Source organism: Canis lupus, chromosome 2 (assembly GCF_003254725.2).
Source record: "Canis lupus dingo isolate Sandy chromosome 2, ASM325472v2, whole genome shotgun sequence".
NCBI classification, from domain to species: domain Eukaryota; kingdom Metazoa; phylum Chordata; class Mammalia; order Carnivora; family Canidae; genus Canis; species Canis lupus.
The window spans coordinates 8,437,049-8,452,627 of NC_064244.1; the positions used below are offsets into that span (position 1 = coordinate 8,437,049).

Genomic DNA, 15,579 nt, shown 5'->3' on the forward strand with positions numbered 1-15,579 from the left:
CCCGACTACAGTGTTGCCTGGATTAATCAGGTCCCTTTCCAGAGACCCACATGGGATAGTTCCTGTTTCCCATCCCTGAGTAGGGAGGGACTAGTTGTTTCATTGTCTTGTCAAGTGGAAGAATTGAGTGCATACTGTAAGGAGACAAAGAGGTTGGGGACGCACAGTCCTTTGGCATGAATGCATCAAGAAAGCCCAGAACCAGCCTCACACTCCATATGATGAATGTAGCTCCCAGCAAAGAAGGAGTCCTGTGACTTTTGTGAAGCTGAAGAGTCTGAATCAGCCTAAGACATGCTTCTTTGCAGAGAAGCATCAAGGTGCAATTCAAATGAAGGCTGACAGGCTGGTGGAGCTGATTCTCCAGACTCTTTGGCATGGAAGATCATTTAATTTTGCTTTCCAGTTTGGAATATGCTCACTTCCTGTGCCTTACTGCATGAACTTGGATGCTTTCTTAGATGATGGTCTCCCAAGTCTTTTAAAGAGAACTTTAGAAACTATGAAGCTCTATTCTTCTCCTCTATACAGGATGTTGAGGATTTTCTTATATATGGGGAAATTTGTGACTAGCCCAGAACTTTGCAAAGCAGACCCCATGAATATGTACAGAATGAATGCTGGTGTGTTCTTGCAGTGCTCTTCATGTAGAAGAGATTCTTTGGGTTACATAGTAAGGAGGAGAATATTTCCCATTCAAAATATTAGGCACAGTCACACACACACACCACACTCCTGAATGCTTGAAATATAACCATTGGAATTTCATTTCCTCAAATCAAAGCACCACCCTCACCTTTACCAACACAGGGCTAAGGAATGAAGTCATTACCTTCTTAGTGGATGTTCTTTTTTCTGTGAGAAAAATCTGGGGTAGATTGGAGGAGAGGAGAGGTATGGAAACATATTTAAGTTGAGAAAAGTATATGGGGCTGTAGAGAATGCCCATGTTCTGCATAGACCTGCTCTACTGAAACCTAATGTAGCCTGGGACTGTGGTTATTCTTTTATCTTAGGTGGTGATGGGCATTAGTTACAGGAACATAAGTGAAAATGCTTGGTGATACTTCCTCATTTTCTCTAGGCCAATCATTAGTGATAATGAAAGCAGTTGTCACGTATTGAAAAATCTATTATGGCCCAGGCACTGTGCAAAATGCTTCATGTGCAGCATAATTATTTATTATATTTCTATAGAAAGACAAGACTGGAATTAAATTCAGGTGAATTACAGAAAAATGCAAATTTTTTTATCTTCAGTTTTTATTTCATTGACTTTATTTTTGGTTCAGCTGTAATTGACATTCAGAAGGAAAGGTGAATGGCGATGAATTCCTCTTCCACGTGTTCTCACATTGTTGGAGAAAACACTGATATTCATGCTTTCTCCCCTTTGGTTAAGCCCCTGACTCCTTAACCAGTCCTCATAGGAAGAGAGTTTCCAGACTCCTCAGTATCCTGCTCACCTTAAATGCTTTGTAGTTTCTTAGCACCCTCGTAACATGTGGGATAAATACTTAATCAGAACCCCCAGGGGTATTGCCCCAGTGACTCTGAGAAAACTCAAACTCCAACACAAAGGAGAGTCAGCACTCCTTGTTCTAGTGACAGGCTAGGAAAGGCAAGAGGAGGCTACCTGAAGCAGACCTCCGGCTCCATATTTTTTTTATATTTGTGTTCCATAAAATATAAATGATGCTATTTAATTAATTTATTTTAATATTTATTTTAAAGTATTAGAATTCACAGATCTTTTTTCAGTTTTATTGAGATATAAATGACATACAGCTCTCCATGAGTTTAAGGTGTGCAGCAGAGTAACCTGACTTACATATATGGCAAAATGATTATCATGATAAGTTTCATGATAAGTTTAACTTACATCTCCTCATAGAGTTAGAAATTTTTTTTCCTTGTGATGAAAACTTTTAAAATCTATTCTCTTAGCAACTTTCAAACATACCATACGGTAGTGTTAACTAGATTCATCATGTTGCAGACAAACTGAAAGTTTGTGCGTTTTGACCATCTTCTTCTACTCCCACTCATAGACATTTTTAAAGTAGTGAAATAAATGTATTCTACATTTCAAGTACAAATGTTATGAGCATAAATGAAACAACAAATAAAAACAAAAACACATAGAACATGAACATTAAACTCATAGTTCTAATATAAACTACTAGCAGGTAAAGTAAGTGTAGCTCAAAAAGTAAATTCACTACATAAGATAGAAGAAAATGTAATCAAAGTCTTAGGAAAAAAACAAAAAACACATGATATTTAAAAAAAGGTGTCAGTTGTTTTGTCATTAAAGCTGGAGACAAAGAAAAAAAAAAGCTGGAGACAATTTCTGTGCCAAGTCTTTTACCTTCTCAGAAATCCCTTTCTGATTGTCATCAACTGGAAGAATGAAAAATTGCTGTGAGTTAACTTCCAGTGTTTCCCTATCACATAATTACATTGCTCTTTGATGACTTTGAGGAGATCATTGCAAATAGCTCGTTGTCTATTTTGCAGGACCGCAACCCCTTCATGGATAGCAAGTAGTAGTGTTTGTTCCAAGAAAAGTATTTTGGGTTTGTCTTCTTCTTTACATTGTCAAATGTAGATGAAGATTTGATGCAGAATTACCCAAATTCATTACAAGGCTGTTAATAATGCATTTGTTAAAATAATAATATACTAACATTGTTCTTAAAAGTCTTTGAACTAGGAAAGTATTTAGTCTCCCAGTAGAAGCCTTGCATTGTTGACTGTCATTTTTGTACATTCCTGAAGGTGAGAGAAATATTGAAGAACCATATCTAATGAGGGCACTAATTTTAGATCCCAAATTTTAATGCAGCAAATACTATCCCGGTGTTAAGTGATTTTTTTTTTTTTTGGCATTAAGTGATTTTTATTTCAGATTTTTAAGTCCTAGTAATAGTATTATGTGGTAAAATACCAACATTTTGGTATTTGGAGGGGAATAAGTTTTCTGGACTCTGATTTAGGAAACCAAGACGGGCCACTGCCAAGGGCAGGATATACTCCTTGGATTGTGAGGAACACCCTCCCCGGAGCACTCAATGGCCTGAATGAGGCTCTATGTTGAGGAGAGGGTGGGAAAGAAAACTGCCTAGATGAAATAGGAAAAAAAATGAACATGCAGATTACAAAATAAGTCACTGCAGACTCACCATGACACCAACCGCAAGACCTATCTTCCCTCTTATCTCCACACTGCTCCCCTCCTCCCCCAGGTCTCCTGGTCTCATGTGTTGGCAGCACAGCCTAGCTAGTCTCCGGGCTGGGAAGCCAGCAGTCACTCCTTGGGCTGGACACCACAATCTAGCCTCCGGGTGTTCACGCTGTGTGTGATCACCCTCCTTATCTCCCTGAGAGTGGGCAGGATGTGGGTCTTCTAACTCGTAGATTATAGCAAAGGTGCCCAGATGATTATATTTCCTAAGAGTGTAGCTCCTGTCATGCAGAGTCTCTCCTTTGGTGGCTTGGAGAAAGCAAGAGGCCATGTGGGGGAGCCCCAACATTTGGAAGTAAAGAACAGCAGGCAGTCTCTGGCCTACACTCAGCAAGAATCAGATGCAAGGACCCGAATCCTTCCAGCAGCTTGAGTGAACATGAAAGCAGATCCTTTCCCAGTTGAGCCTCCACCAAAACCAGTCCCAGACAACACTTGGATTGCAGCCTGGAGCCTCCAAGCAGAGGGCCCACCTAAGCCATGCCTCAACTCCTGACCCACAGAAACTGTGAGATAAGACGTGTGTTTTAAGCCACTAAGTCTGTAGTAAAACTGTAGGTTGGTGACAAAGCATAAATAAAAAATTCACTCTAGTTTTCAGTCAATCAACTCCTGCCAGTTTTTTACATTCTAAATCCATCCCTGGTGTCTTGCCACAGAACTAGGTCAGGCAGTCAGCATTGCTTGCCTGGCCTGTGGCTGTTACCTCTTATCCATCTGGTCTCTGAAAGTCTTTCTCTGCCTGGTCAAATGAGTGGTCTTTCAAAACATAAACCCCTTCACATCTTTCCCCCTTTTGAAACCTTTCAGCATCTTCTTTGTAACTGTAGGATGATGTCTAAGCCCTTACCATGGCCCAGAAGGCCCTTATTTTCTCCAGTCTTATCTCCCACTTCTTGGTGAAAGTGTTACCCTCCAGCAATACTGAGCTACTTGCATTCACCTGCCTTCCTCTCCACACCTCAAGTTATTAGTCACCTCCCTGGAATGTTCTTATAATGTCCCTTCTTGCTAGAATGCTCTTTCTCTCCTGGATCATTGACACACTGAATTGCATCACAATTACCCACTTGTGGATTGGTTTGTACTGTAGAATCTTTGTTCCTGTGGGCCAGGGACTAAGCTATATTTGTCTTTGTACTCTGGTCCTAGCAGAGAGTCTGACACATCAGATAGTCAATAAAAGTTTGCTGAACATTCTGGTTTCTAGGCCAGAATATACCCAAAAAAGATGCCAAGAACTTGACCTATGCCATGGTACCCAGAATGGACATGAGTTCTTAGTAAGGATGTCCTAGAACATGGCAGTGCATGATGTTGAAGGCTTGAACTGTCTGTCCTTTCACTCAATTGTTGAGTCATCCATGCATCATCTGATTTTTGTAGCAGAGACAAAAGCAGTCCTTGTACTTATATTGTTCATAATCTAGTGGCCATGAGGGATATAAAAGAAAAGGAAAGGAAAAAGAAAAGAAAGAATTCAGCAATTACAATCCATAATCAAGATTTGCACATGGGGCACCTTGATGGCTCAGTGGTTGAGCGTCCGCCTTTCCCTCAGGTCGTGATCTCAGGATCCTGGGATCATGTCCCACATCGGGCTCCTGCTTCTCCCTCTTCCTATGTCTCTGCCTCTCTCTCTGCATATCTCTCATGAATAAATAAATAAAATCTTAAAAAAAAAGGATTTGCACCCAATAGGTGTCCAACTCTTCTGTGGGGATTGGGGAAGTAGTTAAGATTTTCAGGATGAGGTGATTCCTAAGCTAAGCCTTGAAGGATGGTGAATATTTGGCAAGCTTAGGGGAGATGAGAGGGCTCAAGGACATGGCCCATTTCATGGAACAGAAGCATTAAAGTGTAGGGCAGTCAGGGAGCTGCAGGTAGTTTGGTAAGGCTGGAGGACAAGAGGACTGGAGAGAGTGCTGAGAGACAATGCAGGGAAGTGAGCCTAAGGAATTAATACTTTGTGTTGAAGACATCAAAGAATCATTATGGAATCCTAAGCAGTTTTTGTGACATGCTTAGATTTGCCACCTTGAAAGATAAATATTATTGCAGCATTTATGATGCTTGATAAATAATACTGCTCTTCCCCACCCAGGTTCTGGACAAATTGAAAAATAAAGTCAGAGAGCCAGCAGATGGAGATCATCTGCTTTACTAAGAAAGCAGGCTCCCCAGTGCTAACTCTCAAAACTTGGCAGACTTTACTCCCATCAGAGGCAGGACGGGGCTGGGTGGGTCTCTTCCTGCCAGGACAGAGCATATGCTCCTGCAGGGCTTGCCCCAGTGAGAAAGATAGTAGGAGGGGGATGGCCAAATAATGTGACCAAGTTTCTTCTTCCAGGGTCAGAATGGAGGGTATCACTTCATATGGGAGGAGACAACATTTCCTGGATTTTTCTTTTCCTTTCTTCTCTTTTTAACACATTGAACTTAATCATTTAGCCTATGATCAATCAGCTGTGTATCTGAACCTTGGGGAGAGAAGAAAGCCTTGTTCCCACCTTCATGATGTAGCCCCCAAATATCAAGCACTGTTCTCTGAGGATCATGAGATTGCTGGTACCCTGGGAGATTTGGCATCTGGTTGGAAGAGTGCATTATTTCCATTTAAGGGCAAGGTCACCTTGTATCTGATACTGAGAATTCATTTTCTTTTTTTTTTTTTTAAAGATTTTATTTATTTATTCATGAGAGACAGAGAGAGAGGCAGAGACACAGGCAGAGGGAGAAGCAGGCTCCATGCAGGGAGCCCGATGTGGGACTCGATCCTGGGTCTCCAGGATCACGCCCGGAGCTGACGACGGCGCTAAACCGCTGAGCCACCCGGGCTGCCCTGAGAATTCATTTTCTAGTCTGTTTCTCACCCTAGATTATATCCAGCTGTGTTGTTCAATACTCTTGGTCAAGAAGTTTTGCCCATGAGACCAAATGACATCATAAAATTATTCTAATAATAAAAATCCAAGAGTTATGCCAAAGATTTGAATATCAACTACTTCTCAAATGCTAAAGGAAAAATTAAAATACAAATATTCACTCTTCTTGCAAGACCAAAGGAATTAAAGTCCAAAAAAATAAAATTTTCTGGCCATTGTGAATTAAAAGACCAAAGGCATGCTTCTGCCTTTTCCATCCCATTGCCTGCATCAGAGGCAAGCTCTTGGTGGCACAATGTGGCCAGGAGATGGGTGACATGAAGGGATGTGGGTGACATGAAGCAAACCCATCAGTGCATCACGCATCTGGAGCCAGCTTTCCCACTGCGAGAGAAGGGGTTATGCTATGGAAAGGAGATGGCTGTAATAAATGCCATGGTAAAAAAAAAAAAAAAAAAATAAATGCCATGGTATTAGGTTGGAATTGGAGGTATTGGTGTGAATTTATGGTCTTCAGATGTAGATATTATATTAGTCAGGATTCTCCAGAGAAATAGAACCAGTGTGTATAGAGAGCAAGAGAAAAAAAAAAGAGAGAGATTGATTATAAGGAATTGGCTCACACAATTGTCAGGGCTGGAAAGCAAGGTAGGCCAGCAGGCCAGAGATCCAGGGAAGAGTTGATGTTACAGCTCAAGTCCAAAAACAGTCTTTCTCCAAAGACCTTCAACGATTGGATGAGGCCCATCCACGTTATGGAGGGTAATCTGCTTTACTCAGTCCACAGATTTTAATGTTAATCCCACCTAAAAAAAATACTTTTGCAGCAACATCTGGACTGGAGGATGTTGAGCAAATTTCTGGGTATGAGAAAAGAAATCCAGTTTCAGCCCGTCTCCTCTATCCACAGGATGCCAAGTCCAAGGGAGGCCACAGATGGGGAGGACAGGGAAACTTGATGGGGTAAAAGCAGGCTAGAGTGAGATTTGGGGTGTTTTATTTATAAATTTATGGCTTCCGCTTTCTTCCTATCTTTCTTTCCTTTATCCAGTTTTGTTGTTGTTATTTAAGAGTTAAAAAACAAAACCAAAAATGCTGTGGCACCTTCCTGAGAGTTTTTCTAAGAGGTAAGAAACATGAGATGGTAGACCAGATCTGAGAGGCGGTGAAGAAAAATAAAAGTGCTTCTTGCTTATCTCCTCATGAGTCCAGCTCATTCAATAAACATTGGTCAAACATCAGAAGCATTCCTGGAGATGAAGAGAAATGAATCCAATGTGTTTGGGCCTTAAAATTATTTTATGAAATGTCAGAAATAAAAAATGTTTTGTTCTTCCAAAGAACCAAAATGTTTGGTTCTTCCATGACCCTCCCTGCCCTGAAGTACAGAGGGACAGAGCCCATCCTAAAGGCAGGCTCGCTGGAGCCCTGCTGAGTTGTACAGCATCTCAGCCCAGTTCCTGGAGGGATTTTAAATGAGCATCCAGGGTGGTTTGTGTCATGTTACAGAGGAGACGACCTGGCCAGCTGATCAGAAGCATCTTTATTTTGGAGTTTTTAAAAAGTTCAATAGGGGTGTCCAGGTGGCTCAGTTGGTTAAGTGTCCAACTCTTGGTCTCGGCTCAAGTCATGATCTCAGAGTCATGAGATTGAGTCTGGAGTCAGGCTCTGTGCTCAGTGAGGAGTCTACTTGAGATTCTCTTGCTCTCTCCTTCTGCTCCTCCCCCGCCCTCCCTCCCTCTCTCTCTCTTAAAAAAATAAATTCTTAAAAAAGTAAAATAAATCCATCGTCTTCAGAACACAAAAATTAGTGAGCAGATAAACAAACAAATGAAATGACCCAAGAGGAGTGTTGAAAAGATATAGAAAGAATAGCAGTGGAGGGCAGGTGGGCAGGTGGGGTGCTAAGGCTTCCCAGAGCAAGTGGCATCTGGGTTTGAATGACAAAACAGAACAAAAATAAAATGTTAGAGTGTAATACTTATAGGGAGCTGATGTGTTGTAGACGCTGTTCAAAATGGTTTCTGTGCATTATCTTATTTGATTCTCACAGCAGTTTAGGTATTATTATTAATCCCATTTTACAGATAATAAAAGTGAGGCACAGGGCACTAAGTGACACAGCTGGTATGCCAATGCAGGGTATCCTGTTCTGTGCAATCAACCTTGTTCTTTACAACCACTCAATTTAAAAAGCTGAGGGTGGTGCCTTAGTTGGTGAAGCATCTGACTCTTGGTTTTGGCTCAGGTCATGATCTCAGGGTCGTGGGATCCAGCCCTGCATTGGGCTCCGTGCTCAGCATGCATGGAGTCTCCTTGGAATTCTCTCTCCCTCTCCCTTATTCTCTCTCCCTGCTGGTGCCCTATCCTTCTAAAATAAATAAATCAAATTTTTAAATAAATAAGCATAACAAGCTGGTATTGCCATATGGATTGCTCTACTTTACTGCACTTTAATGCACACTTTACTGCATTCTCAGATGCTGATTTTACGTTAGTGTTGCATAGACCCTGTCAGTATTCTGTTCCTAGCTTGACTCTCAATTCTACCCAGGTATAGCATTCTCACCAGCCGGTGTTCATCATATATTATGGAGCAATTTTAGTTTGAAAACCTAATTCTAAATACAATACTAAGTGTCTTAGCAGATGTGATTAGGTTTTGCTGTAGTTCCTATATGGGCATGTGCTCACATATATTAGCAGCAAACACATCAACACAAATAATTCTATAATTCTCAAAGAATTCAAAATGGACAGTATGGTTTTATACAGCAGGGTTGAGAATGAGAGTTTTACACGCTGGAAGTGAGTAAGTAACAGCATTCGTTTTGTAAGCATTTCTTCCCTGTTTGGTTCTGTGACACGGATCTTCAGAGTCCTGCCTATAAATGGAGAAGCACCTAAATGCTTAAAACAAGATGTCTAGAAACAGTGCTTTTGTACTAGCAAATGGAAATAGTAAAACTAATCAATAAAACTGATTACTAAATAGATCAATGGAAGTTCTAAAATTATTTTGAGTTCTCAGTAAAAGGGCATATAATTAGAATTGGATATTTTCAAAATGCAAAGCATAATATCTAATATCATATAAAAAATTCACTTTGGGGATTAAAACATGCTGATTCAGAGGCACCTGGCTGGCTGGGTGAGTAAAGCATGTGACTCTTGATCTCAGGGTTGTGAGTTCCAGCTCCCTGTCAGAGGTAGAGTCTACTTAAAAAAAAAAAAAAAAAGAGGTAAAACATGCTGACTAAAATAAAAATAAAATACTGTGTTCATATATAGTCATAGTAAGACTCAGAAAATATACAGTGATTCAGGGAATGTAGTAAGACAGACATCCTTATCCTCAAGTTAGAATGTAAACTGCACAATCTTTTTGAAAAGAAATTTATAGGGATCCCTGGGTGGCGCAGCGGTTTAGCGCCTGCCTCTGGCCCAGGGCGCGATCCTGGAAACCCGGGATCGAATCCCACGTCAGGCTCCCGGTGCATGGAGCCTGCTTCTCCCTCTGCCTATGTCTCTGCCTCTCTCTCTCTCTGTGTGTGACTATCATGAATAATAAAAAAAAAAAAAAAATTAAAAAAAAAAAAAAAAAAAGAAAAGAAATTTATAAAATGAAATCAAGACCATTAAAATATTTGTATGCTCTGGCCAGGAATTCTACTTCTAGGGATCTAGGCCAAGAAAAAAAGATCAGAAATGTGGTCAGTGGTGTTTGTATAAAGATACAGTATAATGAAAACCTGAAAATATATATGTTATAATGATTATATAAATAATGGCATTTCTCTAGATCAGAATGTGATGTAACCATCAGTAATTACATTTATGTAAAATGTTAATGACATGGGACGTGCTCATAATATAAGGTCAAATGAATTAATTTTTTTTTTTTTTGAGAGAAAGAGCAAGTAAGGAAAGGACAGAGGGAGAAGGAAAGAGAATCTAGGCAGTCTCCACTCCCAGTGTAGAGCCCAATGCAGGCAGGGCTCAATCTCACCACTCTGAGATCACGACTTGAGTTGAAATCAGGAGTCAGACACTTAACCAACTGAGCCAAATTAATTAAATGTCAAATGAATTAAAATAGGGGCACCGCCATATATGATATATGGCATCAACTAATATACAAATTCATTTCCAACCAATTTGAGAATATATTTTTTCATTTGATTTCTATTTGATTAGTGTTATCAAAAAACAGCGTATTCGATTTTTTTAAGCAAGAACATAGCCATTTTTTCATGCAGAGAAATGAATGATATGTTAGAATTATATGATTTTAGAATGGTTCTGCAGATAGACTCTTAGGATTGCTATCTTATGCCTAATGGTTCATTATCCACAGCTTTGCATAGAAAAAAAATCTTATTTTAATGCATATTCATCTGCTTTGGTCTTAGATTCCTAATTTTTCAAATGAAACATAGTCTTTCTGGATTAATGGCCTGCAAAGCTTTTCTGTGGAAAAAAGGAACAAAGTAATACTTTTCTCCTATCTCTATACCAAACCACTGGGGGAATGAGTTGCACCATTGAAGCTTACTTCTCTTTTTACATATTCAAATTTTCGCTATCTTCCTTTCCGGGAAGATTGAAGTAGGGCATTCACAACCATGATGTGAATTTACAATTAAGGTTTACTATGATTACTTGCGTGGCTGAAGCAGTTAAAATACCACATTATGCTTTGTGTTTTATAGGATAATAATGTGCTATAGTCTACGGCACTTTAGCATATCATTCAATATAAACATAGTTATTTACTGAGAATTGTGTGCAAGTTACAAAAATAAAATAACTTATAAGGCAATAGCTTAAATAAAACATGAGCTAGTTTCTGATGGTCCTCACTTAGTGTCTGATTTTTAATGCTGCTCCTCCCTCTAGCAATTCTTTGAGGTGGAAGAAGAGACTTTTGTGCAAGAATCAGCTACGATCAAAATGAGTATTTTGTTAAAAAAACTGAAGGAGAGAGAAGAGATTATTAAGGAATTAAGAGAAGAACTAGACCGATATGAAGAGTCTAGACTTCAAAGACTTGTGAGTTTCGAAGCAATGAATAATTAATCTTAATATATGTAGATAAAGTTATAACTTTCTAGAAGTTTGGGTTAAGAATAAAGGAACTACAAGTAGTCTATCTTGGGCATCTCTCCACAACACCAGCCAGTCCAACCCTTTTCTGCTCAATGGCACATTCCAGAAAACCCATAATAGTTATAAATAGGAGCAATATAATTGTTCTCAACTTTTATTTATAACAGAAATAAAAGAACCTATCTCCCACTGCAAAAATTTTCCTATTCTAGAAGAACACATAGACGTTTGTTTTAATTTTGAAGACTCGACCCTGTTTTGCTGTTTAGACAGTTTGAAAGACACAAAGCAATCTCTCCAAGTCAGAGGCTTCCATGAAGCACCATGGAATAGAAGGACCTTTAGGGAAAATTCTTGGAGGGTTTTCCCTCAGTTCTCTTTGTTTCAGGGAAAGCCAGAAGCTGGTTTATGACTTGGGCAAAGTACTGGTGGGAACAGAAATGAAAGGAGTGAGCAAGAAGAGGCTAACCTGTCAAAGAGGAGAGGCCAGAGGAATAATAGTCTTTTGAGTATCAACTGGCAGGCACTCCATACCTTGTCTTCTCATCTAGCTCAGTTTACAGAGGAGGAGGCAGATATGGGTGGTTAACTCAGCCCAGGCACACAGCTAGTAAATGGTGAAGATAGCATTCCGCTGGACCTCAGTTCAGCTGAATCTGAAGCCCACAAAAGAAGTGGAGCTCTATGCTCTATGTGAGATGTCAAGGTTGTGATTTTCAAAACTAACTAACTGATACGTATATATAGAACAGACTACATTGGGATGCTTGGGTGGCTCAGCAGTTGAGCGTCTGCCTTTTGCTCCGGGTGTGATCTTGGAGTCCTGGGATCAAGTCCCACATCGGGCTTCCCCACGGGGAGCCTGCTTCTCCCTCTGCCTATGTCTCTGCCTCTCTCTCTCTCTCTCTCTGTGTGTCTCTCATGAATCAATTAATCAATAAAATTTTAAAATAAATAAAACAGACTATATTATTATATTATATTATAATACATGAATATATTAATACACATGTTAATATTATATTATAATGTAAGAATGCATTAATACACATGTAAATATTATAATGTGTGAATACATTAATACATATGCAAATATTGACACATGCATAGATATGCACAGAAAAGCTGTGAAAAGTTATACATCCAAATGTTAACACGAGGAAGAAACACTTCTGCTTTGCTGGTGCCTTTAAGTGCAATCTATAGTTTACCAAAGTCCCACATTAATATTCTTACTTAAAACTTCCAACTATAGAGGAGATAAGGAATTGCACTTGCATCATCCTGCAGGATTTTGTTTACTGATTGGTGAAGAAGTGTTTGCTTTGTATAATCTATAAGAATTCCTTAGGGCCTAAAAAAATAAAACCACCTGTGTATTTCCTAAGTCATGTAGTCTGAAGTGTTTGTTGCATAGATGTAATAAAATTGAATATTAATTCTTTTTACATGTTCTGATTGCTTTGGAGGAGGCACATCTAGTTTTTGTACTCACTTTACCTTAACCTTTTCCTGGGTCTAAATCTAGTCTTATTTTTTTCGGAGACAATTTAGTAGAAAAGACTAAAAAAACTGTAATAGGTTTGGCTGTTAATCTCACCTCAATCAAATCAAGTTTTAGGGTGTTTATAGAAATTGAGACGTGGTCTCCCTGGGGACAAAGTATAGGAGAATGATCAGGTGGCTTCCTGAGCCAGAGAACATCCCACTTATACTAAGAACAGGGTGGAGCCCCCTCCTTGTGCTCACAAAGCTACCACCCATCCTCACCCTCCTTCCATCCTCCACCCCCAGGTGTCAGAACAGTTAACAGGCTAAGAACACTTAGAGATGTAAACATTACAAGATAGACCTCATATGGTAGTGTAAGGTGCTCAATTACCAAATCCGGATGGTCTCAACAAGTCCTGAGGTTTGTTCAGAGCATTCCATGGAAAGTCAAGTAGATGATCATAAGGACTCGTGTATTTCCTCATAATGATAATCTAGGATCTATATACTTACCTTTCTTCAAAGAACTCAGAGCAATTCGCAGTCAATACAACAGGCATCCTTCTCACAACCTGTCCCCAGGGAGACCACGTCACAATTTCTATAAGCACCCTAAAATTTGACAGAGGTGAAATACTCCTGATTAACTAGAAGTATACATTTCTCCCCACTCCTTAGGGCCCCAATACAACGTCTGGTGCTGGTCTCCCACCTTGATGGAGGGCAGTGTAGAGCAGCTGGGCCTGGTGTGCATTTCAGAAACATAGACATGAATGCCACAAAACCAGTCATGAGTTATATAAAACAAACCTATGGAGAATATTTTCCTTCTCAATCCTCTAAGAAGATTTCCTAAAACTCCCTGCCACTGAATGAAGTTCTGGAAGAGAGCTTTTTAAATTTGAAATTTCATCTTAGACAACTGCTCCCTCTGGTGGTATAGAAAAGCTTGCCATATCCAGCGTCTGAGCTTAGATTTGGAAAACAGAATCTGGAGGACCAATTGGAAAATTTCAAAGTGGCAGTGGAGATAAACTTGAGACAACTTGAAATAAGCAAGCTGAATAAGTAATAGGGAATCACTCTTGTTCATTCTTACTGTCAAATTACATAAAGAGTTTATAGTTCATAAGCAGTCATAATATCTCGAATTGCTTTTGAGAAAAATTTGACAAGAATGTGATCACAAAGGAAAACTTTAATAAACAGCTAGCCCAAGTCATATTTATAACAAAATGGAAATCAGGAAAGGGGGCTCTTGGAGTTACAGAAGCCTCGTCTCTCCAGGATTGACGTCGAATATTCCTCTGAGCAACGTCATTCAAGGACTGAGCATCTTTTCCAGCTTCGTTCTGCAGGAAACCATTGAGACTTAACTGCATGCCACTGTAGTTATCAGGACGTCGTGCTGTCCCCTGATAAATCCCCCTGAAGACTGATTGCTACGGGACCTGTCAGAGCGCGTGCACATGTATGTGGGTGTATGCTCGCACACATGCATGTGTTTTTAACTGCAGTGGGAGTTGTCGTTTTGAAAAGACTTCATTTTTTTCTTACCCTAACAAAATGAGCTGTGCAACTGTCACCCCCCACTCCCCACCCCCAGAAGTGAACATGACTGCTTGTTGCTGACAGCTCTGAAACAGAGCTGTCATTCAAAAGTGGCAGCTCTGCAGGGCTGCTCTGCCCCAGTGTGCCACTTTCCTGGCTGTCACTCACTGGGAAAGCACCTGCTCTTCTCCATGACTATCATGCAACATGGGCATGCATCAGAACCCCACTGCACGCCCCCCACCCCCAGCATCAAATTGAGATGTCCGAGTACTGTACGGGAAGCCTGCAGAATTGAGACGCCAATATTGCAGAAGGGAGACTGCTGAGAGGCACATGCAGGTCTCTAAATAGTACTCCTCAGACTTTATTGTGCATATGGATCCCCCCCCAGCTTTTGTTAAGATCCGGATCCTGACAGGAGGCCTGGGCTGGGGCCCGTGATTTTGTCTTTCCCATAAGCTCCTGGGTGATGCTGAGGCTCCTGGTCTGGGGACCACACTTTGAGTAGTGAGGTTCTACAGTACACCAGTCTTCAAAAATGATGCTTTCAAGATCTGTTTAGGATTCTACCGGAGAAAGCGTCTCTGCACACCTTGCAAATGTTCACCAGAGAAACAGTACACGAGCCACCCCATGACGTCCTCGTTTTCACAACATGATAGAAACACTTGACACTGGCGAGTTCCTTTATAAACTTAAAATCCCAGATTGATCGTGGATCACACACAACCTGTCCGCGACTACAATGCGGCTTTAAATAGCCACATCTAGCAAACCACCTTTTAATGATCTCTGTCCTTCTTAACCTCGGTTTTATTAACACAGTTTATTTTAAAGAAGCCTCATGGTTTACATAAGCCAAAACTCGTAGTGTGGGCAGATGGTAGGAGGAACACCACCACAAAACCTGCCACTCAGAGTGTAACAGATGACCGTGGCAGCCCAGAACTATCCCTTTGTTCATTTTGCTAATGAGTGTCCTCATTGCTGTGGGAGTCTGAATAGTTAATTACGTGCAGTTCCTGCAGCTGACAGATGGTGGGGACAGAGGTAAAGATTAACTCACAAGAACAGGGGCTGTGGATGGGTAGGAAGAAGAGAAACCCTCCAGTCCAATGTGCTTTCCTTGTTTCTTGATTGTATACAAGAGTTTTAGGAAATGCACTGAGGTATTAGCTGTTACCACTTACACATTTTACACTTGGTGTGATTAATTCAAATAGTTCTTGTTTAGTAGATGATAACGAGTGCTCATGTTATCCACTGTGAGTTTTCATGTTCTGCTAGTTACAA

At 40.3% G+C, this 15,579-nt stretch overlaps 1 protein-coding gene across 1 annotated transcript in view; it reads left to right on the forward strand.

Annotated features, from left to right (window-relative positions):
• C2H10orf67 (chromosome 2 C10orf67 homolog) overlaps positions 1-15,579 on the forward strand; it is a 184,939-nt gene that overhangs the window by 78,408 nt on the left and 90,952 nt on the right. Inside the window, exon 9 of the mRNA XM_049096630.1 lies at positions 11,032-11,184. Coding sequence (XP_048952587.1) covers positions 11,032-11,184 — 153 coding nt within the window. The remainder of the gene's footprint in view (positions 1-11,031; positions 11,185-15,579) is intronic.